The sequence below is a fragment of the Mus caroli genome, chromosome 3 (genome assembly GCF_900094665.2).
Source record: "Mus caroli chromosome 3, CAROLI_EIJ_v1.1, whole genome shotgun sequence".
Classification (NCBI taxonomy): Eukaryota; Metazoa; Chordata; class Mammalia; order Rodentia; family Muridae; genus Mus; species Mus caroli.
Window position 1 is genome coordinate 83,102,975 of NC_034572.1, and position 26,484 is coordinate 83,129,458.

At 39.4% G+C, this 26,484-nt stretch overlaps 1 protein-coding gene across 2 annotated transcripts in view; it reads left to right on the forward strand.

The window, feature by feature from the left end:
- The window catches only part of Gatad2b (GATA zinc finger domain containing 2B), a 70,515-nt gene that overhangs the window by 28,472 nt on the left and 15,559 nt on the right, over positions 1-26,484 (forward strand). For both annotated transcript variants that reach the window (XM_021157791.2, XM_029475032.1), the window contains exon 2: positions 22,009-22,344. In XM_021157791.2, the coding sequence (XP_021013450.1) occupies positions 22,010-22,344 (335 nt within the window). In that variant the 5' untranslated portion in view covers position 22,009. The remainder of the gene's footprint in view (positions 1-22,008; positions 22,345-26,484) is intronic.

The window sequence follows — 26,484 nt, forward strand, 5'->3', positions numbered from 1 at the left end:
ACTCACTTTGTAGACCAGGCTGGCCTCGAACTCAGAAATCCGCCTGCCTCTGCCTCCCGAGTGCTGGGATTAAAGGCGTGCGCCACCACGCCCGGCCTTGTTTTTGTTTTTTTAAATCCATGTCTAACTGTTCTTTGATACAGGGTCTCTTGTAGCCCTGGATGGCTTAGAACTTGCTGTGTAGACCAGTCTGGCCTTGACCCATAGAGATCTGTCTATCTTTGCCTCCTGGAGAACTGTGATAGGGACCTATTAAATGCAGCTTGTCCTGTCTGAGAATTACAGTATCAGTCATGTGATGTATAGCTTTGGCATAGATGTGATTTTGTATGTGTGTTCATTTACTTATTTATTGAGGGGCTGAAGAGATAGCTCAGTGGTTAAGAATGTTATACAACTTTTGCAGAGGACTTTATTTGGGTGCCTAATATCTACATTGGGTGGTTCATAAATCCAGCTTCAGGGATCTGACACTCTCATATAGCTTTCTGGGTGCTGTACATGAGCACAAATCTACATACAGATACACATAATTAGTGGTGCTTGTCTTTAAATTCCAGCACTCGGGAGGCAAAGGCAGGCAGGCAGGCAGGCAGGCAGGCAGGCAGATCTCTGTGAGTCAAAAGCCAGCTTTGTCTATGTAGAGAGTTCAAAGCTAACGATAGTGAGACCCCGTCTCCAATCAAGCTCTCTTCCTGGTTCCCTCCTTTCCACCCTCCTGACTCAAATCTTAGGTCTCCTTACATGCTAGGTAAACAGTATCAATGAGCTATATACCAATTCCCAGTTCTGAAAAAATAAATTTAATGCATTGCTTTGGAAAACATCTTAAAATTGAGTATAATTTTGTTTATTCACTACTTTAGGAACTTTGCTATTGGAGAGAAATAAGGGCTTTATGGGACATTCTCATATAGGTTGTATGACTATATTTTGATTTTTCATAGGATCAAATGAAGCAGGTACTTGAGGTGGTGTATTGGTGGTATGTATTAGTTGAAAAGTACTCACTGGGGCTGGAGAGATGACTTCAGTGGTTAAGAGCTCTTATCGTTCTGCAAAGGAACCAAGTTTTGATTCCCAGCACTCACATCAGGCAGCTCACAATGGCTCCAGCTCCAGGAGAATTGATGTCTTCTGGGCTCTTTGGGCACATGCACACATGTAGGAAACACAAATTCATGCAGGCTCACACACATACATAAAAATAACCTTTTTCTAAAAAGTGTTCTTGGAACTAAGGGTTCATTTAACATATATAAATAAAGCTTTGGGTACACACACACACACAGGAAAGAAAAACAAGTAGGATGAGGTTATAGCGCATTGGCAGGGTGCTTGTCTAGTATTTATGACATGTCACATTACTAGCTCTGCTAAAAGTAAAACTCTTTAAGAGTGTGAGTATGCAGGTGCCATTATACTACTCGGATGTAAAACTTCCTTGTGATTGTGTTAGTTCTGGCTTCAACTGTCCTAAATGTCTGTTGATAGAGCTATATCAGACCTGTCAATAGTTTCAGAGAAAAAAAAATTTGGAGCTGGGTGTGGAAGATGACACCTGTAATCCTAGCACTCAGGATGCTAGATTGAAGATGGACTGGATTGAAGATGGTTGCCTGCTCAGACTATAGTGGGAGACTTGTCTTTTTTTTTTTTTTTTTTTTTTTAAGAAAAGATTTGATCTGAATGTGGTGGCACATGGATTTAATCCAGCATTGGGAGGGAGAGGCATGTGAATCTTTTTGAATTTGAGGCCAGCCTGGTCTATATAGTGAGTTCTAGGACAGCCAGAGCTACATAGTGAACTCCCTGTCTCAAACAAAGTTTGACAAATATTTCTGCTGGTTTATTAATACCTGTTCTATAGTACTTCAAGTAAGGATGAAGAAAAGTAGCTTGACTCTGACTTAAAGTCCCAGTAATCCCAGCACTCACAAAGGCTATCAGGAAGATCTTGAGTTTGAGGGTATGTAGTCTGTGTGTGTGTGTATGTGTGTGTGTGTGTGTGTGTGTGTGTGTGTATACCAAATAAGGAGGTTGATACTGTGTCTTTGTTTTATAGTATTGGGCATACTTTGTATTGGTTTTGTGTTTTTTAGAGACTTGGAAACTAAACAGTTAAAGCATCATGATTTGAAAGGAAACTAGCTCTCATGAATGAAGGCAAACTCTGGCAGTAGGCCAGAATAGTGGGGCGGGGTGAGGGGGGGTTAGTTAGGGTGGGAAAAATAACTGACTCTTGTACCACAAATGACTATTTAAAATTAAGAGATAATTTCATGTCCTGAGGTTATAAACCGGCTACAGCTGGTGTCTCNCCCCCCCCCCCCCGCTAGGCATCATGGGTAAAAGTAAGCATTCCCCTATTTCTTTTGTTTAATATAACAGTACCATGTGATTGGCAGAGCAGTGTACCCACTTGGAGACCAGGTTTGTGCAGGTCTCTCATAGGGGCTGCTTTGCATGGGGCCATCTCTGAGAGCCCCTCTTAATATATGAAAGACACAATAGGAAGGTGAATGAGGGACTCCACAAGGCTGGAGGGGAAAGGGAGAGGAAACGAGCAGTCTAAATCAGTTTCTCCTTTTCTTCCTTTTTTTGTCTATATATCCCTTTTTCTTTGTCTCCAAATTTCTTGGCAACTGGGGAGAGAGTGCAGAAATTATCTAAGCACCTTAACTATCTTTCTCTCCCCACCACACCTTTTTTCTTTATTTAAAAGTAGAAACTGAATTGTCTTCAGTTCTTCACAACAGCTTCCTGACTGGTTTCTGGTGGAATTGAAGTACTAAAACACTGTTGCTTTTTAAAGTCTAATATGGAATAATTGTTTCTCATATAATATTCTTTCTTTTTTTACTCTCTTTCCCTCTGCTTCATCCATTTGCTATAATGATTTGTGCTTTTACTCCAGAATTTACGATGATGCTATAGGCAGGGTGTTGTTAAGGTTCATTTTCTCTTGAGTCCCCTCCCGCCCTTCTTCCCTCTTTCCTTTCCTCCCTCCCCCCTTCATGTAAAAAAAAAAAAAAAAAAGTCTTTTGTCTACAGCAGGATGTTTCCAGCTCCATTTTACCCTGTTACCCCCCTTCCATGTTAGCTGTAATACTGCTCTCTGTGAATGGAATGAGCCAGCTGACTGAGTGCTGGCATCATGCCAGGGGGTTGTGAGAAGAAATGAGAGTGTGCGCGCTCTCGTGTGTGTAAGCATATACAGAACACAAAGGGAAAAGCCTGCAGTCTAAGAAATCACAGCCACTTATATAAGGAAGTCTACGTCATCTCTGCTTGCTTGGCTTTGGGCAAGGAGAAGGGGGAAGGCTTAAAACATAAAAAGATCTTTTTGACACACATGCACACATACACATTTTATTTGCTTTCTTAAAATAGATACTCGCATTTCAGCAATTATGAGGGAATGAGTGCTGGTTTACAAATAGTTGTGGCCATATTCATAGGGGTAGCAGTAACTTTTAAGAAGGGTGAAGGAGTTTGTTTTGGATTTCTTTTTGCTCTCATTCAGAGGTGTTTTTACTTGGGAAGGGCATAACTAGAAGAGAAATTTGCATTAGAAGTTGAATGGATGTAATTGGTTAAGATACTTTTGGAATTGCTACTGTTTCTAATTCAGAATTCTCATCCGTTCCTGGATGGGTGCATGAGAGCGATTGCACTTACCAAGAAGTAAAAAAGCCAGATGATAAAGCCATTAATGTTTATAAGCTACTTTTTAAAAATTCTTTTTATTTTGTCTTATATATAACATGGTGTTTCTGCTGTCTGTTGTGGGGTTATACACAAGAAATATCAGTGTATGGAAGGAAGGATAAATTTGAAATTGTCCTAAGCTTCAAACTCTTTGTTTCCCAGGCTGGACTTGAACTTGTACTCCTTCTCCTTCTGTCTTCCAGGTATTGGGATTACAGGTATGGACCACTGAGAATGGTTTTTAAATCTCTGCTCTTGTCACACACTTAAATATCTATTTTACTCTTGAGGGTTTTTTTTTTTTTTTTTTTTTTTGGTTTTTCGAGACAGGGTTTCTCTGTGTAGCCCTGGCTGTCCTGCCTCACTTTGTAGACCAGGCTGGCCTCGAACTCAGAAATCCGCCTGCCTCTGCCTCCCGAGTGCTGGGATTAAAGGCGTGCGCCACCATGCCCGGCTTACTCTTGAGTTTTGATAAACCATTTTTCTTTTGTTAGGAGGGTAATGTGAAGTTGTACTTTTAAGCACCTAGCCTTTTTTGTTTTTATTTAGTACTGGAGATCAAACAGGGCTTTGCATATGCTAGGTAAGCACTCCACCACTGAGTTAAATATCTAGTCTGAGGTTAAACTTTTAAGATTTTGACACAGGACTGATTAAGCCTGTTCAATCCCCAGGCTATCCAGTTAGTTATTCTCCCACCTCAGGTTGCTAGAGCTCAGTCTTCCAAGTTCCACTGCATGTGTGTGGACATGGCAGAGGGCAACTCTCAGGATTTGGTTTTCTTCTTGGGTCCTGGAATCAAACTCAGGTCATCAGGTAGGGCAGTCAGCAAGCACCTTTATCCACTGAGCCATCTATGTAGCCCTGTAGAAAGGTTCCCTCCATCCCTCACTCTATTCTTCCCTCCCTTCCTTTTTCCCTTCTTGGTTAAGTCCTCTGGTTTTGGTATCAGGATAAGATTGGTTTTAAAGAATGAGTTTATTTGTTTTTTATTTTATGGAACAAGGTGAGAATTACTAGTGTTAACCTTTCTTTAAGTATCTGATTGAATATTGAATCCATCTGGTCCTGGGGTTTATTTTGTTGGAAGTCTATTTATTTTTAATGCTTCAGTCTTGTTTTGTTATACATTGGCTTAAGTTATATACCGTTGATTTAGTTTTAGAGTTCATATGTCTAGAAATATGTCCATTTCATGTAGATTTTTCTATTTTTTGCAATATAGATTTTCAAAGTACTTTTTTGAGACACCGTTTCTCTGTGTAGCCCCAGCTATCCTGGAACTCATTCTGTAGATTAGGCTGGCCTTGAATCCATCTGAGATCCTTTTGCCTGTGCCTCCTGAGTGCTGAAATTACAGGCATTTGCTACCATGCCCAGCTAGTATTCTTTTTTTTTTTTTTTTAAATTGCCTCCTCCTTCCCTCTTTCTTTTTGAGAGAGGGTTTTGCTGTATGGTTCTGAATGTCCTGAAACTCACTTAGTAGGCCTCTCTCTCTATTTTGCTTTAGTTTCTGCCTTAAGTTCCTGTCCAGATTTCCTTAGAGGATGAACTAGAACCTGTCAATCACATAGACTCACCCCAGAGTTGCTTTTGGTTAGTGTTTTATCAAAACAAACTAAAATAAAGAGGTCCAGGGCTTTTGGATTTCACTGGCATTTGTGAACATATCACAACAGACACACACACACACAATGATAAATAATAATAAAGCTTAAAATGTTTTAAAATGTTGATTGAATATGATGCCAAATGGCTGTGATTCTAGAATTCTAGAAACAGAGGTGGACTAGAAGTCAACAAAACAAGCCAGCCAAGGAACTACATATTGAGACTTTGTCTCAGTTAGTATGTAAATAAGTAAATAAAACCATAAAACAACCAGTTCTCCCACCCAAATCCCTAAACAGTGCTTTTCAAAAATGAGTTCAGCCGAGCTGTGGTGGAGCAAGCTTTTAATCCCAGCACTTAGGCGAGAGACAGAGGCAGACAGATCTGTCTTTTCAGTAGAGGAATATAGAAGTTGCTGAGAGTATAGACATTGTGAAATGTGAAATAATGCCACTGTTCTTTCTAAATTGTTTTCTGCTTTTGGAAGTGTTATTTTCAATAAGTTATTTAGGCTAATATGGAGTATTTTAAAGCAAATTGCTGCTTTAAAATTTGTTTGATTCTTATTCTAACTTGATGGCTACTTGTAGACTTGAACTCTACAAACAGAATCTTATTTGTGGGCCTCTGGTGCTGGGAATTGAATCTAGAGCCTTGTGTATGATGGACACACAAGTACAAAGCCATGTCTCTAGCTGGGGGGGAGGGGTGGGGTTGTTCCTTGATGCTTTACTTTTTGTTTGTTTGTTTGTTTGTTTTTTGTTTTTGGAGACAGGGTTTCTCTGTATAGCCCTGGCTGTCCTGGAACTCACTCTGTAGACCAGGCTGGCCTCAAACTCAGAAATCTGCCTGCCTCTGCCTCCTGAGTGCTGGGATTAAATTTTAAAAAACATTTATTTAGGATAGGTAGGGAAGGATGTGTGTGTGTGTGTGTGTGTGTGTGTGTGCCCCCAGAAGCAATAACAGTTGTTCTGCAGAGGAGGCATTTGAGGTATTGACATCAGTGGAATTGGAGAACTGGGAGAATTTTCCGAAGTATATTCATACAGGAAATATACTGTTTTCCTCAGATTTTATGGAGTTTTAGTAGGGAGTTTAGGTTTTGTTTTGTTTTTCTTTAAACATTTATTGGAGGAAAGGTGTGGTATATGTGGAGGTCAGAGGACAGCATGCCAAATTCTCTCCTACCATGTGGGTCCTGGAAATCACCAAGCTGGTTCTGAGTACCTTTTACCTGCTGTGCCATCTTGTTGGTTCAGGAAGTTACTTATGATAAAGGCAATGAGCAGCAGTATTATTAAGAATTGGGGAATATGCTGGGCAGTGGTGGCACATGCCTTTAATCCCAGCACTTGAGAGGCAGAGGCAGGTGGATTTCTGAGTTCGAGGACAGCCAGGGCTACACAGAGAAACCCNGTCNCGAAAAGCCAAATAAATAAATAAATAAATAAATAAATAAATAAATAAATAAATAAAATAGAATTGGGGAATATACATTTTGCTAAGATTTTATTAGATGATCCTTATGTAGATGCATGGTAAGGGGAGGTCAAGGGTGGTAGTATGTAAATATGGGAATGAAGCTCCCGTACTAAAGATTGGGATGGACAAATTTCGTTAGGAGAGTAAAATGGAAGCTAGGCAATAAGAAGTAATGAAGCTATTATAAAACCTTGAAAGAGAGCTTGGGGAGGGGTAGGAGAAAAAATTTAAAACAAACAACCTTAAGAGAAGTCTTAGTTTTATTAAATTGAAACAGCAAGGAAAGCCACTGAGAAGCTATTCTTGAGGTTCTTTCTGGTAATACTCTGCATAATTATTTAATCACTTAAGTTATGGTCACAAAAGCTACTTAGGGGGCTGGAGAGATAGCTTAGCACTTCAAAGACCAGAGACCTTGAGTCAGTTCCCAGCACCCACACAATGCCTTACTGCCTGCAACCTGTAGCTCCAACTCATTGATACCCCATGACCTCTTGGCTTCCTTGAGCACCTGCATCCATGTGCATATACCCCATATAGTTACAGACATATATATGTAGTTAAAAATAAAATCTTTTGGGGGCACCTAATGCCTTGGTGTTCGCTTCCCAAATATGAGTGTCTGATCCATACTCAGTTCAAGTGTAAGAAGAACCTAAGTCAGCTTCTTACGTGTCCACTTAATTTTAGAGAAGTACCAAATGTCTCAGAAGAGAATTGATAAATTGTACATCTCTTTGGAACTAGTACTTAGGCTTGATACCTTAATAGCAACTTTGATGTTTGTAGCAATCTACCAGCATCTTCCCTACTTATGCCAGGTTATTTTTTTAGATTTGTCAAATCTCTTTTCCTCCCTTCCTCGTTTCTTTTCTCCCTCTTATTGAGCCAGGACCAAAACCAACGCACCAGATGTGTATGTACACCATCCTGAACTACAGTCTCAGCCTCCCAAATTTATTTCTACTTTTCTTAGTTACTATATGTCTTGGATAGTATTCTATTGCTGTGTGAAGAGACACCATGACCACTGCAACTCTTTACAAAGGAAAGCATTTAATTGGGGCTTGCTTACAGTTTCAGAGGGTTGGTTCATTGTCATTGTGGTGGGGACCATGGAAGCACACAGGTAGACGTGGTGCTCTTGAAATAGCTTTACAGTTCTACATCCAGATCTGAAGGCAGCAGGAAGAAAGATCCACTGGGCCTAGTTTGGACTTCTGAAACCTCAGAGCACACCTCCATTGACACCCTTCCTTTAACAAGGCCACATTACCTAATCCTTTCAAATAATCTCACTACCTGGCGACAATTCTATGGGCCTGTGTGGGGCCATTCTTAATTCAGACCACCACAGTATTGTTGCCAAATAATGGTGGTGTGTTATTCTGGAGCACACTTATGTAGTCTAGGCAGGCCAAGAACTCAGGACAATCCTGCCTTAGCTTCCCCAGTGCTACGTTCACAGGCATGAGCCACCATGTTCAGCTCCTTGTCAATTATAAATTATTTTATAATTATAATTATTTGGGCTTCTGTCCTTTGTATTACTATCTTGTACAGCGACCAGGGTTTCCTTATTGAGTAAATCTCTTCCTAATTAGAAATAGTAGCACTCATAGACCCACATTTGGAACCATGCTTTTCTCGGGGGATTGTCAGTATTTCAGTCTGACAATTGCTAAGTTCCAGAGATTACTGCTTCTAGGATGGTGTAGAAGCAACCTCTAAAGTTATCTCATTAAAGCAGTACATTTAGAGATAATTTCATTCCTTGTAGGCTTTGAAATGAAACTTGTTCTGTCTCCAGTTTGCTTTCTGTTTGGGGCTTTTATAGCCCATTTGAAGAATTTGTTCTGCAGTTTTATTTGTATGTGTTTAAGTTCCTTTAGGGAAAAGAAATAAAGAGGTTATATTCCTGGGAAGCACATAGTTAATTGCTGGGAATGGCTGGCAGTATGGAGCATTAGTGAGCTTGGAAGGAGCTCAGCTATCTGGTTTGCATTAGGGTAGTAATGTTCAGGATGGAAATCCATTGTTCTGTGGTCTTTGTCAGTACATGAAAAATACATTTTGTTTCTGGCTTGGTAGAACACATGGTCTTTCATTTAATTGAAGGTTTTTGGTTTTGTTTTGTGTGTGCTTCTCTCTCTCTCTCTCTCATATATATATATATATATATATATATATGTATATATATATATATGGATGTATTGCTAGGAATCAACTATAGAGGAGCTTGCACATACTCGTAAATGCTCTACACTTGAGCCACTTGAGCTTAGAAGCATGGGTCACAGATTTACTGATATCTGAAGAACAATTGAGACATGTTATTTGGGTAATTACATATATCCTTTTAAAATATGTGAATTAGCTAGGTATGAATATATAGGCTTCAAACTTTAACCTTTTTAAAGCAGAAGCTTCTAGAGTTTTGACATCAGTTTGGCTATACAGAATGAGTTTCATACAGGTTGAGCATGGTGGCACATGCCTTTAATGCCAACATTCAGGAGGCAGAGGCAGTCGGATCTCTTGAGTTTGAGCCCAGTATGGTCTACAAAGTAAGTTCCTAGACAGCCAGGGCTACACAGAGAAACCTTATCTCAAAAAAACCAAAATATCCCCCAAAATTGGTCAGCCTGGGCTACTTAAGATGTCATCTCCTAAAAGGAAAAATAAGGCTGGCCAGGTGGCTTAGCAGTTAAAGGCATCTGTCACCAAGCCTGAGTTTGATTCTTGAGATCCACATGATAGAGAGAGTTGACTTTTGTACATGCTCACATACCTGCACACACACATTTATAAACATATCAGCTATCATTAAGAAGTCCTAGGACCATTGTGTATAGTATACATCTTCATGCTTATTTTCCTTTCCTTATTATTAGAACCATAATTAATTAAAATTTTTTATTTATATATTATTTGTGTGTATATATGTTCGTGTACAAGTGTGCCTGTTTGTGTTCAAGGATAACTTTCAGGAATAAGTTCCTTCTACTTTAAGTGGGCTCCTAGGCTTGAACTCAGGTTGTCAGGCACTTATGTAGCAAGTATTTTTATTGTGAGCCATTGTGCTGGCCTATGATTATTCCTGAGGGACTGGCATGGAGGATTGTTTGTTGTTTTTGAGATTGGGTTTTACTATATAGCCACAGCTAGCCTGAAACACACTCTCCATATAGACCATGGTGGCTTCAAACTTACAAAGATCCACTTGCTTGGGCTTTTGAAGTGCTGGAATCAAACGTGTGCCACCACTCTAAGCTAGTACATTTTTTTAAACATTTATTTTATTTTCATTTTTAATTATGTGTATATCTAGCCAGGCATGCTGGTACACACTTTAATGCCAGCACTCAGGCCTCTTGGCTACCTCTTGGTTGCAGTTTTGAGTTAAGGGCTTGACATAGATGGGGTGGGTGGGAGGAGGACAGAAAGAAGGAATGAATGAGAGAGAACCACTGAGAGTGAAGGTTTTTTGTGTATGAGACTTTTCTAAGGTTTTAGTGATTACTTTTTCCTGTTTTCCCAGAGACTGTAGTTTTCAAGTCCCCGGCATTATTAGTATGATGATGAGAGTCAATTTGGGGACTGTATGGTCTATATGTACACTGCTGTCTTCATGTATTTTATCTGTAGCAAGTAGGACTTAAGTTTTCACTGACAAAACAGAATGTGTAGATGAACACCTTCTTTAGCATGAGTGTCTGTTGGCTGAGAGTTGAAGTCCACTTCACAGCCTTGGTGTGGGAGAGGAATGGCAGTCGGGGGTTAGAAGTGCATGCAGATAGACTTCAATCATCACTCTGTTCTGTTGTGAGGGCTTAGGAAAGTTTGGTTTTTATAGTCACAGTTTTCACAGAATGAGAATAATCCAAATTCCATAGGAAAACAGAAGAAAATGATGTAGTGATGTGTGTGTGTTTCTGTGTGCTACACTTATTAGTCCATTCTAGCATTTGTTCAAATATTGATCCCTCCTCTTCTGTCTTCCTTGTCCCTGTTGTCCTCAGTTACATACCTGTTACTTTTCTTTCTGCTAGAGTGTTCTTCATTCCATCTGTTCTCAGACTGTGGTGAACATGTCACATGTGCTTTATCTGAGAAGTCTTTCTTGTATATGTACTTATGAAAGAGTGACTTCTAGGAACAGTTTGAAAGATTCTTCTATGCTTTTTCTCTTCTACTGCTCATTCTTTATTACTGCTGTGGTATGAAACATGAAGAATTTGTTTTCCTTTTATTTAAAAATAGTATTTAGCTGGATGTGATATTACTTAGGAGGCTAGGCAAGAGGATCATAATTTCCAAGCTATCCTGAGGGAGACATTTTTATATAATACAGCTACTTGCCTGTTTCTTTTGTGAAAGCTTAATAATTAAACTAATAATTATTTGGAGAACTGGACATTGTAATGTATCCCCCATATCCCCAGCACATAGGAGGTTGAAGTGGAAGATTGGAGAACTCAAGGCTAATTTGGATTATATAGGAAGTTCTAGGTCAATGCAGAGAGATGCCTTAGCCACCCTCCCACACCTCCCACACTCCACTCAACTGGAGGCTGGAGAAATGGCTTAGCAGTTAAGAACATTTGCTGCTCTTCTCATAGGACCTGGGTTTGAATCCCAGCATTCATGGCAACTCACAACTGTCGATAACTCCACTTCCAGGGAACCTGGTGACTTCTGACCTCCAGGAACACCAGACACACATATGGTGCACAGATATACATGTAGGCAAAATACCTATACAAATAAAATAAATATTTTAAAAGCACTGAAAAATTTTAGCAGGAGAACCTGGTAAAATGCAGGTGACTGCTGGAACCCCTCCCTCCCCCAGGATAAATTTTACTGCTATAAAATAAGCCCAAGAAACTATGTTTTTACTGTGTATTTTGGATGTAGGTAATCTGAAGTGACATTTTAAAGAAACATTGGTTTAAAGTAGGCTCAGTGACTAAATATCCTTGCTACCAAGCCTGACTGCATAAATTTAATATTCCAAATCACACAGTGGAAGGAAAGAACTTCCTCAGGTTTTCCTCTGATGTCCACATACACACCATGGCATTTGCATAGTCACATAGGCACAATGTACACAACTATTAAATTAAAAAGTAAAAGGAAATGAAGCTGGGGATGTAGCTCAAATGATAGAGTGCTTGCCTAGCAAGCAAGAAGCCCACTGATACCCTTGGGTCCAATGTAAGTTTGAGTTCCCATTGCATATGCACACACAAACTTTGTGTGTGTATATGTGTGTGTGTGTTATTCTGGGGAGTCTGGGGAGCCTCTCGCATGCTAAGCAGGGACTCTACCACTATGTACACTGCTTTAGCCTTTTGTGTTTATTTGTATTGTATGTGTGTATGTTATTTCCATGCAGTATGTAGGTGCATATGTGCATGCATGGCCAGCAGAGGCTAGAAGAGGGCATTAGATCTCCTAGAACAAAGAGTTGTAAGCAGCCAGGTGGATTCTAGGAACCCACACAGGTCCTGCAAGAACAACCAGTGCTCTTTTTTTTTTTAAGATTTATTTATTTATTTATTATATGTATATGTAAGTACACTGTAGCTGTCCTCAGACACTCCAGAAGAGGGAGTCAGGCCTGCCCCTGCCTCCCGAGTGTGGGATTAAAGGTGTTTGCCACCACACCTGGCTACTTTATTTTTAAGATAAGGTTGTCTGGCTAAATCTGGAGCTTACCAGTTCATACTGAGTAGCTGGCCAGCAAGTCCCCAGGATCTGCCTCCCATTCACTGTGAGTTTATAGATGTTTGTTGTCATACCTCTCTTTTTAATATAAGTAAGAGGAATCCCAGCTTAGGTCTTCATTTTGCACAGCAAGTACTTAACCCACAGAGTCATTTCTCCAGCCCCAAGATTTTCCAAGATTAATCATTCAGTATTTATTGAATTAGGTGAGTCAGTACATACATGTAAACCAAGCACTTTTCCTTGTCTTTCCTTGTGTTTAAGGTTGTTGAAATTCTTAGATCTGTGGGTTTCGTTTATATATTGAACTGCATAAAAGTTGCTCTTTGAGCCGGGCGTGATGGTGCACGCCTTTAATCCCAGCACTCAGGAGACAGAAGCAGGCAGATTTCTGAGTTGGAGGCCAGCCTGGTCTACAAAGTGAGTTCCAGGACAGCCAGAGCTACACAGAGAAACCCTGTCTCGGAAGACCAAAAAAAAAAAAGTTGCTCTTTGATTTTGGGTTGTTTGTTTGTTTTTGAGTTAGGCCTTTAGGTTTTCACTCCATAAGCCCAAATTGGCCTTGAACTCTTTATCCTCCCACCTCAGCTTCTTGAATGCTGGAATTGTAGTTTGCACCACCACCCCTACTCTGCCATGCTAATACTTTCCATCATTCCTGCTACTAACATATTTTTCCTTTATTAAAAAAGATTTATGTATATGTATGTGTGCCTTCATTCTGTATGTCCATCTTTAGTGTTAGAGGGGGCCAGAAAAAGGCATTTTCTAGAACCAGAGTTATAAGCTGTTGCAAGCTAGCATGGAAGAGCAGTTAGGTATCATAACTGCCAAACCATCATCCAAGCCCCTTTATAAGCATTTTTAAAATCCACTTTTGTTGGAGTTCACATGCCAACAGAATTTGTGAATAATTTTTGGAGCTAGAGAGGCATGGCTCATAGGGTAAGATACTCCCACCCCTATTTCTTGCAAATACATTGATTTTGATTCCCATCATCTACATGGGTGCCTCACAAATGCCTGTAACTCCAGTTCTAGAGGGATACGATGCCTTTTGTTTCCTTAAACCCCTGCAGCCACATCCACATATCCCACACATGTAATCAAAGAGTGATAAGATTTTATATTATTATTTTTAAAAACTTTTATGTGTGTGTGTGTTTTGCCTGCATGTATGTGTGTTTACCACCAAATACATATGTAACTCCCATATAACTGGAGTTAATAGACAGCTGTAAGCTGCCATGTGGTTGCTGGGAATTGAACCTAGATCCTCTGGAAGAGCAGTCAGTGCTCTTTATGTAAGTACACTGTAGCTGTCTTCAGACACTCCAGAAGAGGGCGCCAAATCTCGCTGCGGATGGTTGTGAGCCACCATGTGGTTGCTGGGATTTGAACTCTGGACCTTTGGAAGAGCAGTCGGGTGCTCTTACCCACTGAGCCATCTCACCAGCCCCAGTCAGTGCTCTTAACTGCTGTGCCATCTCTGAAGCTGCAGAACTTCTAATTAAAATCTGAGAGGGCTGGAGAGATGGCTCAGCTGTTAAGAGAGTACTACATGCTCTTCCAAAGGTCCTGAGCTTAGTTCCCAGCAACCACATGATGGCTCACAACCATCTATAATATGATCTGGCATGTATGTGTACATGCTGATAGAGCACTCATATACATAAAATAAATAAATACAGTGTTTAAGCAAATAAAAACTGAAGTTTATACTTCATCTATTTGTGTAGTCAGAGTTTGTGCGTCCTTTATTACAGATTCAGAACATATATTCAACTGAACAGAGACCCACTACTCATTAGCAGTAGTTCTGCCTTAGGCAGCTACCGATCTTTGTTTACAAATGTGCTTTTTTAAAGCCGATTTTGTATGTGTACACGTTCCCAGAGGTCCTTGTCTTCGTCCACCTTATCTTTGAGATGATCTGTTTCTGCCTCCCCTGCACTGAGATTATAAGTAGATGTTGCTGCACTCAGCTTTTTACAAGAGTGCTGGAAATTCAAAATTAGGTCCTCATATTTTTCACATGTAGCAAACACCCAAAAGATATTTTCCAAAGCCTCCAGAAGATAGTCCTGAATCCTATGTATTCTATAGTTTCCTCTATGTCCTGCAGGACACAGTGCCAAAATCACTGGCCTGTATATTGTGCTCTGATGACTTACGTGCATTACTATTCCTTTGCTTCGAAGCCATTATTAAGTCACTTGAACATGTACACTGTGGTGTACTGGTTGTCTTAGCTAGGGTTTTATTGCTGTGAAGAGACACCATGACCTTGGCAACTATTATAAAGGAAAACATTTAATTGGAGCTGGCTCACTTTCAGAGGTTTAGTCTATTATCGCCATGATGGGACAAGGAGGCCCATAGGCAGACGTGGTGCTGGAGGAGCTGAGAGTTCTACATTTTGACCATTAAGTAGCAAAGGAGACTGTGTGCCACACTGGGTTTAGCTTGAATGAGACCACAGTGACACATTTCCTCCAAGGCCACATCTGCTCCAATCAAGTCACTCCCTATGGGCCAAGCATTTAAACACATGAGTCCATGGGGGCCATTCCTATCAAACCACCACAGTGGCAGTCAGTATTAAGGAAGAATGCTAACACTCTTTAGAAGAACATGTAACTTGGGGTCTCGTGTAGTATGCACACTTTAGTCTCAGCACCAGGGAGGCAAAGACAAGCAAATCTCTGATTATGATGGTATCCAACATTTACAGTTCAGCCAGATATACACAGTGAGACTCTGTTAGAGAGAGAGAATACTTTATAATTTGAACTTGATAAATGGCTTTTTTTTTTTCTAATTTTTTTCCATGTAATGTTTTGAGGGCACAGCTAACTGAAAATAACTGAAATCACAGAAATCAAAACAGCAAATCACATGAGTGTCTTATAACTAACTGTCTCTACCATTTAACGAATTTTTTTTAGGGTTTCTCTGTATTTTCATTTTATTATTATAATTTGTTGTTTCTGTTTTTCTGTGTAGCTCTGGCTGGCCTGGAACTTGTTCTATAGACTAGGCTGACCTGGAACCCAGATCCACCTACTTGCCTTTGTCTCCCAAGTACTGGGATTAAAGGTGTGTTCCATCATTATTTGGTATTTTCTCTGTTTTGTAACATTTGTTTTAGTCACCACCACCCCCACCACCCCTTTTGTCTTAACAATATTCTATTTAATTGTGTACCACAGTGATAGGTTTTAGGGTTGTAGATAGGGTGTTTTGTTTGTTTGTTTGTTTGTTTTGTTTTTTTGGTTTGTTTTTTTTTGTTTTGTTTTCGAGACGGGGTTTCTCTGTGTTCTGGCCTCGAACTCAGAAATCCGCCTGCCTCTGCCTCCCAAGCGCTGGGATAAAAGGCGTGCGCCACCACCACCCGGCTGTAGACAGGTTTTTGTGTGAAATCAGTTTTTAGTTTTGTTGGACATAAAACTACCAATTGAATAGTGGGTTGTATAGTATAGTACCTCTGTTTAATTTAGTGAGTTGCCAGCAGCAATTTGAGTCTTTTACTTTTTCTGTACGTTCTTCAATGTTATTATCTGTCTTCTGTATTATAGCTATCCTAGTTGTTGTGAAAGCGTCATTGTGTATGTTGTACATTTGCATACTTGCACCACCCTAAATGTAGAGATTATAGAACAATTTTGAGGAGTTGACTGTTTCTACTTTCATGTGGGTTTTCAGGATCAAACTCAGATCACCAGGCTTATGTGTGCCTTTATCCACTGATCCACATTGTTAGTTCTGCATCTTGGTTCTGATTTTCCTCTTCTTGGTGACTATCATTTTGAGAATCTTCTGTGTGCTCATTAGCCTTTGTACATCTGGAGAAATGTCTACCCAAATTATTTGCTTCCCTGCCTGGATTCGCTATCACTCATTCTTAACCCATTCCCCACCCCATCATTCATTCATTCACTTATTCTTTTTTTTTTTTTTTTTCTGGTACTGAGGACTAAACTTGGTCTCGTGAATACTATGCAAGTGCTCTACCACTGTACTACATCCCCAGATTTGGATTTTATTTTATTTGTTAATCTTTAATAATTAATTTTATCTTTATGTATGTGTGTTTTATATGCATGTATGTATATGCACCAGCTGTGTGCCTGGTGCTCACAGGGGCCAAAAGGTAGCACCAGATCCACTGAAACTGGAATTATTAGTTGTGGTTGTAAATTGCCATGTGGTGCTGAGAACCAAACCTGTTGTCTCTGCAGAAACAAGTGTTCTTGACCACTAATCTTTCCAGTCTCAAGACCTTGGGTTTTAGACATTGTCTTAGTTTGTATATCATGCTTGCATTTTTTTCCTAATTTCAGCTATACCATTCTGTTCAGTGCCTCTTACCCTATCTTCACTGAGCCTGGGGTATTTTGGGCAAGCACTCTATAGCTACATCTGAATTCTTAATTTCTAGGCAATATCCTAGAAAGTACATAAGATACTAATTTTGTTTAAACCTAGTTTACCCTTTTTGTTTCTCTATGATTTTTGGTATATAGCTAAGAAATATTGTTTAATCCCAGGTGGCAAAAATATTTATTTATTTATTTATTTATTTATTTATTATAAATACTGTATTCTAAGAATTTTACATTTTTTTCTGGACAGTGGTTGAACACACCTTTAATTCCAGCACTGTTGAGGTAGAGGCAAGTGAATCTCTGAGTTGCAGGACAGCCTGTCTACAAATAGAGTACCAGGATGGCCAGGGGTATGTCACTGCCTTTTGACCGTTACACACCACAACATGTGTACATTCTTGTTCTTGTCTGAAAGTGAGAATGTACACATGTTGTGGTGTGTGAAGGTCAAAAGGCAGTGACATACTAATCAATATAAAGAAATATATATATTATATATATATTTATATATTATATATATATTTATATAATTATATATAATATAAAGAAACCCTCGGGCTGGTGAGATGGCTCAGTGGGTAAGAGCACCCGACTGCTCTTCCGAAGGTTCTAGGTTCAAATCCCAGCAACCACATGGTCACTCACAACCATCCATAATGAGATCTGACTCCCTTTTCTGGGGTATCTGAAGACAGCTACAATGTACTTACATAGAATAAATAAATAAATCTTTAAAAAAAAAAAAGAAACCCTTAACCAATCAATCAATCGAAAAAAGAGGTGTAGATTTTTAACTCTTACATTTAGGCTTTTGTTCTAGTTTTGCATAATTTTTATATATGGTGCGGGGGCGGGGGACTATCCTGATTGTTTTGTGTGTGAATAGGTAGTTATTTCAGAATCCTTTTGGGGGGGGGGGGGAAAGCTATTCTTTCTGATTCTCTTTTGAGCATGTGGAATATAGCCCTATATCAAATAATTGTTTCAAATCAAATAATTGTCTTAAAATTTTTGAGTTTTGTGTTTGTGTGTACATGTATGTTTGCGTTCTTGTCTGAAAGTGAGAATGTACACATGTTGTGGTGTGTGAAGGTCAAAAGGCAGTGACATACTAATCAGTTCTTCTGAGTCCCTCAGTATATAAGGAGGGTCATTTGAGAGACCTCTAGACTGCTTTTCTTCTGTATACGACTAACGACTTCTAACGACTCTGTCCTTGGGAATTTAGCTGCCATTATTTTAGTTGTTCTCAGCTACATCTCTTCAACTCAGTCTTACCCCAGTTTCTCTTCCCTAAACTGTGTCTTAAAAATTCTTTCATGTCAGTGAACAAGGGCAGCTGTAGGGCTTACTTTATTTGTTCCTTGTCAATTTACATTTGTTGCTTTGTGTCTAGTACCTTGAACCCCCTATTTAAAATGTATTTTTTGATGAATTTTTGTTCAAGTAGAATGTAACTCTGCAACTCTGCTTTCTCTTATGTCATTTTTGACAGAAGCAGGAATTGCAGAATGTGCTGGTTGTTTAGTGGGTTTGGTTGATTTTTTTCAAGACAGGGTTTCTCTGTGTATCCCTGGCTGTCCTAGAGCTCACTTTGTAGACCAGGCTGGCCTTGAACTCAGAAATCCCCATCTCTGCCTCCCAAGTGCTGGAATTAGAGGCGTGTGCCACCACCGCCTGGCTAGTGTTTTGTTTTTGAGACAGGATCCTCACTATCCTGCTCTGAGTTGGAATTTGGTATGTAGATGGAATTGGCCTTACTACCAAGATTACCTCCTGCTGTTGCTGCTGCTGCTGCTGCTGCTGCTGCTGCTTTTCTTAGTGCTAGTGTTAGAATTAAAGGTATATGCCATCTTATTTAACTTGTTTTGTTTTCTGATAGGGTCTTGTGTATCTCAGGCTGGCCTTGAATCTACTATGCAGCTGCATTTGTCTTAAACTTCTAAAAATTATATTTAGAGTATCTATGCTTGTGTAGTGTGTATATGATTTGTGTGAGTGGTGTTTGAGGAGATCAGAAGTTAACTTTAAGGAGTCAGTTGTCACCATGGGGGACCTTGTTTCAGGCAGGGTCTCCTGTTTTTCACAGTCTGCTGCAGGATAGCTGGCCTGTGGGCTTCTAGACAATTCGCCTGTCCCCTCCTCCCATCACTCTCCTTAGGAGTTTCGAGATTACAGATGTATACCCTTATATCTGACATTTTTACATGGATTCCAGGGGACAAACTGGGGATGTTAGGTTTAACTAACAAGCATTTTTCTTAACTGGCTGCGCTGTCTTCTCTATCTAGTTAGTCTTTTTGTTGCATTTGTTTGACACTATTATTTTCCTTTTTCACTTTAACTTGTTAACATGGCAAGCTTTCTCTCTTGCTTTCTGATTTATTTCCTATAATTTAGCCCTTAAATTGAGGTTCTAGCCTGGTCCCTTTCTTTCTAACTATATATTCTTTTTCAGTACTTTGATTCATCCTTAAATATTACTTCAATTGCTTTCTCTGCCTGTTCAAATAAGCACCTAGTGTTAGCCTAAGCTGTGAGTCTTTGCTTATGTGCCACATATGCAGCTGTTTTTTAATATCCTCACCTTGATTTCATGGTGCCAGTTTTAACAGACCTATTAGAATGTGCTTTGTTTAGGTACAGAAAACCCAGCTAACAGTAGCTTAAATATTTAAAAAAGTTATTGGCCACTGTAATAAGAATACATAGATTAGCTTCAGAGTACTTTGACATGTTGACATGGCTATGTAATTAGCTCCAGTCACTTATGTTTTCTAGTACACAGTGTTGGCTTTATTACTAGTAGGCTGCTTTCCCTCTTGGTCAAAAGATGGCTGCTTATTATTATTAATAGTAAGCTTTCCTTGGAGGAAACAACTATAAGAAGGTCTGGTGATATAATAGGGGACATACTGGAAAAGACAGTGTCTTCCTTTTTTTTTTTTTAATCTAGATTTGTATAGATTTTAGAGTAGATAACAAGTCTCATCTGTTTAGTGTTACTTGTATGAGCTCCAGGGCAGACAGATAGACTGAAGGACAGGCCTGGAGCACATGGAGCCACCTCCATGGCCAGCCAGGGACACACAGACACACAGTGAGCTCCAGGACAGACATACAGACTGTGTGCTCAGCTCTGAGACCTGAAATAAAGAGATTTAAACCTCACAGGATGCTTTGCTGGCTGTGTGTCTGTGTGTGTATGTGACTGTGTGCAGAGGCAGGAGGATGTCTGGGTTCAAGCCCAGCCTGGGGCACACACACAGTGAGCTCCAGGGTAGACAGCCTGGACTGTGTAGCCAGGCCTGGAGCATAACCATTTGGAATTGGATAACCAAATGTTCTTCTCTGGGAAAAACTATTATTAATCCAGCTCTTAGCATTCCTTTGTTGCCTATAGTTGATTGTATAGCTTTGAAGCCTGGGCTTTCCCTGTCCATGTTAGCATGTCTATTGTTTTCCTTGTTCAATTCTTGTTTAAGACAATCATGTTGATGAGACTTTTTGGGTGTAGCTTCTTACAGTTTTAGGAGACACAATCTCATAGCAAAACTCCTTGTTCTTCTGGCTCTTAATTTTTTTTCTGCCCCAATCCCTGAGCCTTGGGTATGGGAGTTGTAGATGTTGTAGATAGGCTCTGTAACTCTGCATTTTGATAAGTTGTGGTTTTTAGAAATGGTTGTTGTCTGTTGCAAAGATAAGTTTCCTCAATGCCCAGATGAGGACCACACTTACCTGTGAGTAGAAGGCACAGTATTTAAAATGTAGTTGTGATTATACTGGTTTAATAAAGTGATTTGGGCTGGTGAGATGGCTCAGTGGGTAAGAGCACCCGACTGCTCTTCCGAAGGTCCGGAGTTCAAATCCCAGCAACCACATGGTGGCTCACAACCATCCGTAACAAGATCTGACTCTCTCTTCTGGAGTGTCTGAAGACAGCTACAGTGTACTTACATATAAATAAATAAATCTTTAAAAAAAATAAAATAAAATAAAGTGATTTAATCCCAGCACTGGGAAAGACAGAAGCAGGCAGACCCTCCTGGTCTACATATTGAGTTCCAGGACTATGTGAAGAGGTTGTCTCAAAAAATAAAATAATATATGTTATATTTATTATTTGTTGTGAGAAGTTGCATATACCATAACATTCACTTGGAGGTCAGAGGACCAACTTTTAGGAATTGATTCTTTCCTTCTACCATGGAGCTCTAGGATTGAACTTAGGTCATCAAACTTGGCAGCAAGCACCTTTTCCTACTGAGCCATCTTGCTGGCACAGTTTGTTGTTATTTTAGTTTATTTTTTAATGGCTCTATTTGTTGTCATTTTAGTTTATCTTTTAAAATTTTGTGTATGTGTGTGTAGGCATCAGGCACACATTCAATATGTGCGTGTATATATATGTGTGTGTGTATATATACAACAAATATTTATATATGTGTATCTATACATATATGTACGTACACACACACACACACACACACTGAATATAAACACTGAGAGTGTGCCTGATGACTACAGAGACCCAAGAGGGCTCTGGATTCCCTGAAACTAGAGTTTTATGGATATTTGTAAGCTGCCATGTGGGTTCTAGGAGTTGAACCTCAGTCTTCTATAAGAGTAGCAAGTACTTTGAATCACTTCTCCAGTCTAGTTGTTTGTTTAATTATATACAGGATCTGGCATTATTATAGCTCAGGCTATCATTAAATTCTAGATCTTCCTGACTCAGACACCAAAGTTCTGGAATTTTAGGTAAGCTCTATCATCCCTATCATGAATGTTTTTGTTGTTGTTGATTGTTTTTAGAGAACCATTCACAAGAGTGTAGTGTTTGATTTTGGGCACTTTTTATAATTAAAGGCCTTTGGAGACTATGGTGTATTTGAAGTTTGTTTTTATTGCTGAAGTTGATAGAGAAATACTTAATAAATGTTGTTGGACAGTAATAGCATTGGGAGTTAGCTCTGTTATCTGTAAGTTTAAATGTATGTTACATAAATTATTTTTTCTTTACCTCAGCAGTTCACTTCACACTCCTACATAAGGAACTTTATTCTGATATTTCATTCCATAGGATGGATAGAATGACAGAAGATGCTCTTCGCCTGAATCTTTTGAAGAGGAGTTTGGACCCAGCAGATGAGCGAGATGATGTTCTGGCAAAACGACTGAAAATGGAGGGGCATGAGGCCATGGAACGGCTGAAAATGTTAGCACTGCTCAAAAGGAAAGATTTGGCAAATCTTGAGGTGCCACATGAGTTACCTACTAAACAAGATGGCAGTGGTGTCAAGGGTTATGAAGAGAAACTTAATGGAAATCTCAGGCCTCATGGAGACAACAGGACTGCTGGAAGGCCTGGCAAAGAAAACATAAATGATGAGCCTGTGGATATGAGTGCTAGACGAAGGTATGGAGCAGCTGCCTTTAAGGATTGGGTCGTCTTAAAATAAGCTTGTAAAAATGGGATGAATTTCAACGAGAGGATGGTGCTTTTTATCCTAAAACTGCCCCTTTTGTATTTTGCTGTTTTGCAACAGGGTCTCATACTATTGTAGTCATGCTGGTCTTGAATTTATAGCAGTCCTCTTGTCTCAGCATATCAGTGCTGGGATTACGTATATAAGCTACCACATGATGGCATCCTAAAGCTTCTAGAAAGATCTGTGTCCTCTGGCTTGAACAGAGCATGAGTTTCTCTTATTTCCAGATGAAGCTAGTAGCTCATAACGAAAGTCATTGTTCTTACCTAAGATAAAATATTTATTTCTAGGGGCCAGAGAGGTGTTTGCTGCCCAGTCTTGAGGACTGGACTTCAAATCCTAGTTCCCACGTCAAATGGTTCACAGCCGCCTGTAATTCCAACTCTTAAGTGATCCAGCACCCTTTCCTATCCTCTATGGGCACCTGTGCAGACTTCTTTCTTCTTTAAAAAAAAAAAAAAAAAAAAAAAAAGAGGTCATTTCTGGAATAAGGTGAATTAGATTCTAACCCAATTAATATTTCTTTGTTTTGTTCCCTCCTCCTAAAATGGCTTTAGGATTAAAGCAAACAAATTGGTATCAGCCAGGTGGTGGCAGCGCATGCCTTTAATCCCAGCACTCAGGAGGCAAAGGCAAGTGTATCTCTGAGTTTAAGGGCAGCCTGGTGTACAGAGCAAGTTTCAGGACAGCCAGGCCTACACAGAGAAACAAAACAAAACAAAAGGGATTTAGGATCTATTTGGATTCTATTTCAGGGACCTGGTTTTTCTTTTGTCAAAAGGAACATTATACACATGTGGTCCCTGCAGTTCTTCAATTCTTGCTCTATCTGTACCACTTTCTAGAGGGGCTGGAGAGATGGCTCAGCAGTTAAGAGCACTGACTGCTCTTCTGAAGGTCTGAGTTTAAATCCCAGCAACCACATGGTGGCTCACAACCACCCATAATGAGATCTGATGCCCTCTTCTGGTGGGTCTGAAGACAGCTACTGTGTACTTACATATAATAAATAAATAAATCTTTTTTTAAAAAAAGTTTAAGAAAAGAAGATTAAAAAAAATTTTTTTTTTTAAAGAAAGGAACCTAGAACTAACCGAGGCTTAAATCAGCCTGGTAGTTGAATCAGAATATAGATACCCCTAGTTTTAAGGACACTGTTTATCAGTAGTTTAGAAATACTTGATAAAAGTAAGAATTACTCATTATTCATTTTATTTGACCTTCCTGGTTTTTATCCTGGATTAGTATCCAAAGCCGGCTCTTTAACAAACTAGCCTAGAGAGAAGAAAGGAATAGTTCATGCCTTACATGTGTTCCTTTCTTTCTTTTGATAGTCTTGTCCTAGAACTCTTAAAAACAACAACAACAACAACAAAATCCCACCAAACAAACAAAAACCTGAAGTAATTACTCTTGGTATTAGTATTTAAAAACTTCAAACAAATTCCTTAGTGATCCTGAAAGAGATTTCTTTTGGAAGCTACATGTAGATTTGGAGAAATGTTATATAAGTGGATCAACCTTACATTCTTCAGGAGGGATGATATGGATGAATGGGAACATGTGAATGAAACTTAACTGTGTGTTCCAAACTAAGCTCTTTAAGCACATCCTTCATGGACACATTGTGCACCACTTTGACAAACTGGCAGTGCTGTTTAATTATATTTATTCAAAAGTCAGAATATGGGATTGATCATCTAGGTCAAAATCCAGTGTCTGCTTAACCTGTATAAGGTTCTAGAATCAGTTCCAAATATTGCCCCCCAAAAAGGTCTTACAGCACTCAAAACCCAACCATTTTATTTAATTTTATTTGTGGATAATGAACTTAGAAAATAAAATACATTACACTTTGTGGGCATTGAGTTTAATAGCATATCTTTCCCCATGAGGTGTTCTGTAAGAAAAACTAAGGAGAGGCATGATCTCCTTGATATGAATTAAAAACAAGGCAGTGGAAAGGAGTCTTATTGGCTAAGAGTTCTTGTTGCCCTTGTAGAGGACCTGGGTTGAGTTCCTAGCACATATACCATGTGTAATTCACAACCATCTATACCTCCAGTTTCAGGAGTTCAACTCCACCTTCTCAAACTCCTCCAGGGTACCAGGCATGTATGTGGTAAACATATATGTATGTAGGCAACATTTGTGCACACAGAATAAAATAAATTTTTAAAGGAATAAAAAGGAAATATGGAAGGTTAAGTTTGTAACATGAGATCTTCTGTCTTTGTTCCTTCGATACCACTAATTGGGGCAAAATTTTAAATCTCTGAAGGATCTTTAACCCAGGCCGTGGTTATATATGCATATATAAGGCCAGCCAGGGCTACAAAAAGAAAAAACAAAACAAAACAGAATTGGAAGCTTTATAACTTCTGGGAATATGCCAGATTGAGGGTATAATTGTTGTTCAGTTTTTAATAATCTAACAGGTAAAAGTTTCATACTTACAATCTTCAAATGGTGCTTTAAAAAATGTTGGGCTCCAGGCATAGTGACACATGTCTTTAGTTCAGCACCTAGGAGGCAGAGGTAAGCAGATCTTGGGATTCAAGGCCAGCCTGGTCTACAGAGTGAGTCTAGGATAGCCAGGGCTACACAGAAAAATCCTGTCTCAAAAAACAAAACAAGCGCAGAGGCAGGCGGATTTCTGAGTTCGAGGCCAGCCTGGTCTACAGAGTGAGTTCCAGGACAGCCAGGACTACACAGAGAAACCCTGTCTCGAAAAACCAAAAAAAAACAAAAAAAACAAAAAAACAAAACAAGCAAACTAAGAGACTAGACTTGACTTGGGCTTTTCCTTATCTATCTGGTAATATGTTTCTGATTGTATCTAAGCATAAAATACTGTTTAGTGTTGTTTGCTAGTGTAAGTTTCTGATAATGTTATATAGTTCTAAAATGTTCATTAAGAAATATCTTTGCCCATCTTGGTAAGCAGTCTCAGCAATAAAGGTGGGAGTGAGGGATGTTTTTTACCTTAGAAACAAGCTTTTTACAGAACATGCTTACCTAGTCAGGACCAGAATTTCATAAAGCCGCTGTCTATTGGCATTTTTTTCCCTGTAACTATATATTCTCAGCTTGCTGGCTGACTTGTGGCTACAGTCCAGTCCAGACACATTTACAAGTCCACAAAGCAGTCATTCTCCTTACTCCCTCTCTTTTTCTGTTTTCTCAGCTAAACATATTAGTAACTCAGATTTACCCTGTTGAGAAAGTAAAGGCTTATCTCATTGAGGGCTACCTTGTTTAAAAGACTTCTTTAGGTGGAACTAAGAATGGTGATGGTGCTTGCTGTGAGTTCAAGGTTAGCCTGGGCCGCAGGGACCAGCAAGATGACCCAGTGAGTAAAGTCATTTGCCTCTAAAGCTGATAAATGTAAGTTTAATTCCTGGAACTCACATGTCAAAGAAGAAAACTGACTCCATAAAGTTGTCCTTTAACTATCACAGCTGTACCCTGGCACATAAGTGCCTGCATGTCAGACACTAAATTAATTAAAATTAAAAGCATTAAAAAAGCTGCTTGGGGCTAGAGATTTTGCTCAATGGTAGACTACTTACCTAGCATGCATGGAATCCTAGGTTGATTCCCAATAACACAAACGTGTACAAATACTTTTGTGTCCCAAAAGGACCTGAGACACAAAACCATGAGAAAATAGTGGATAGGTATGTTGTAGAAGTAATGACCTGTGAGCTTTGGGTTTTAGGTTCCATCTTTAAGACATACAAGCACACCAATCTAACCGAGACTTATATACTCCCAGCTATTCTATCTCAAAAAGCTGTAGCTGAAGTTCAGTAATAGAAGGCATGCTTAGGTATCTGTGAAGCCTTGAGTTCTATCCCCAATACCACAAAAGAATAGGGAAAAATAAATTTAGCCAGGCATGGTGCTGCATTCTTGAGATCATGGTGCTTTGGAAATAGAGGCAGAGAGATTGGGATTTCAAGGTTAACCAATTGCATGAGACCCTGTCTCAGAAACATTTTTTTGTTTGTTTGTTTTTTGAGACAGGGTTTCTCTATGTAGACCTGGCTGTCCTGGAACTCACT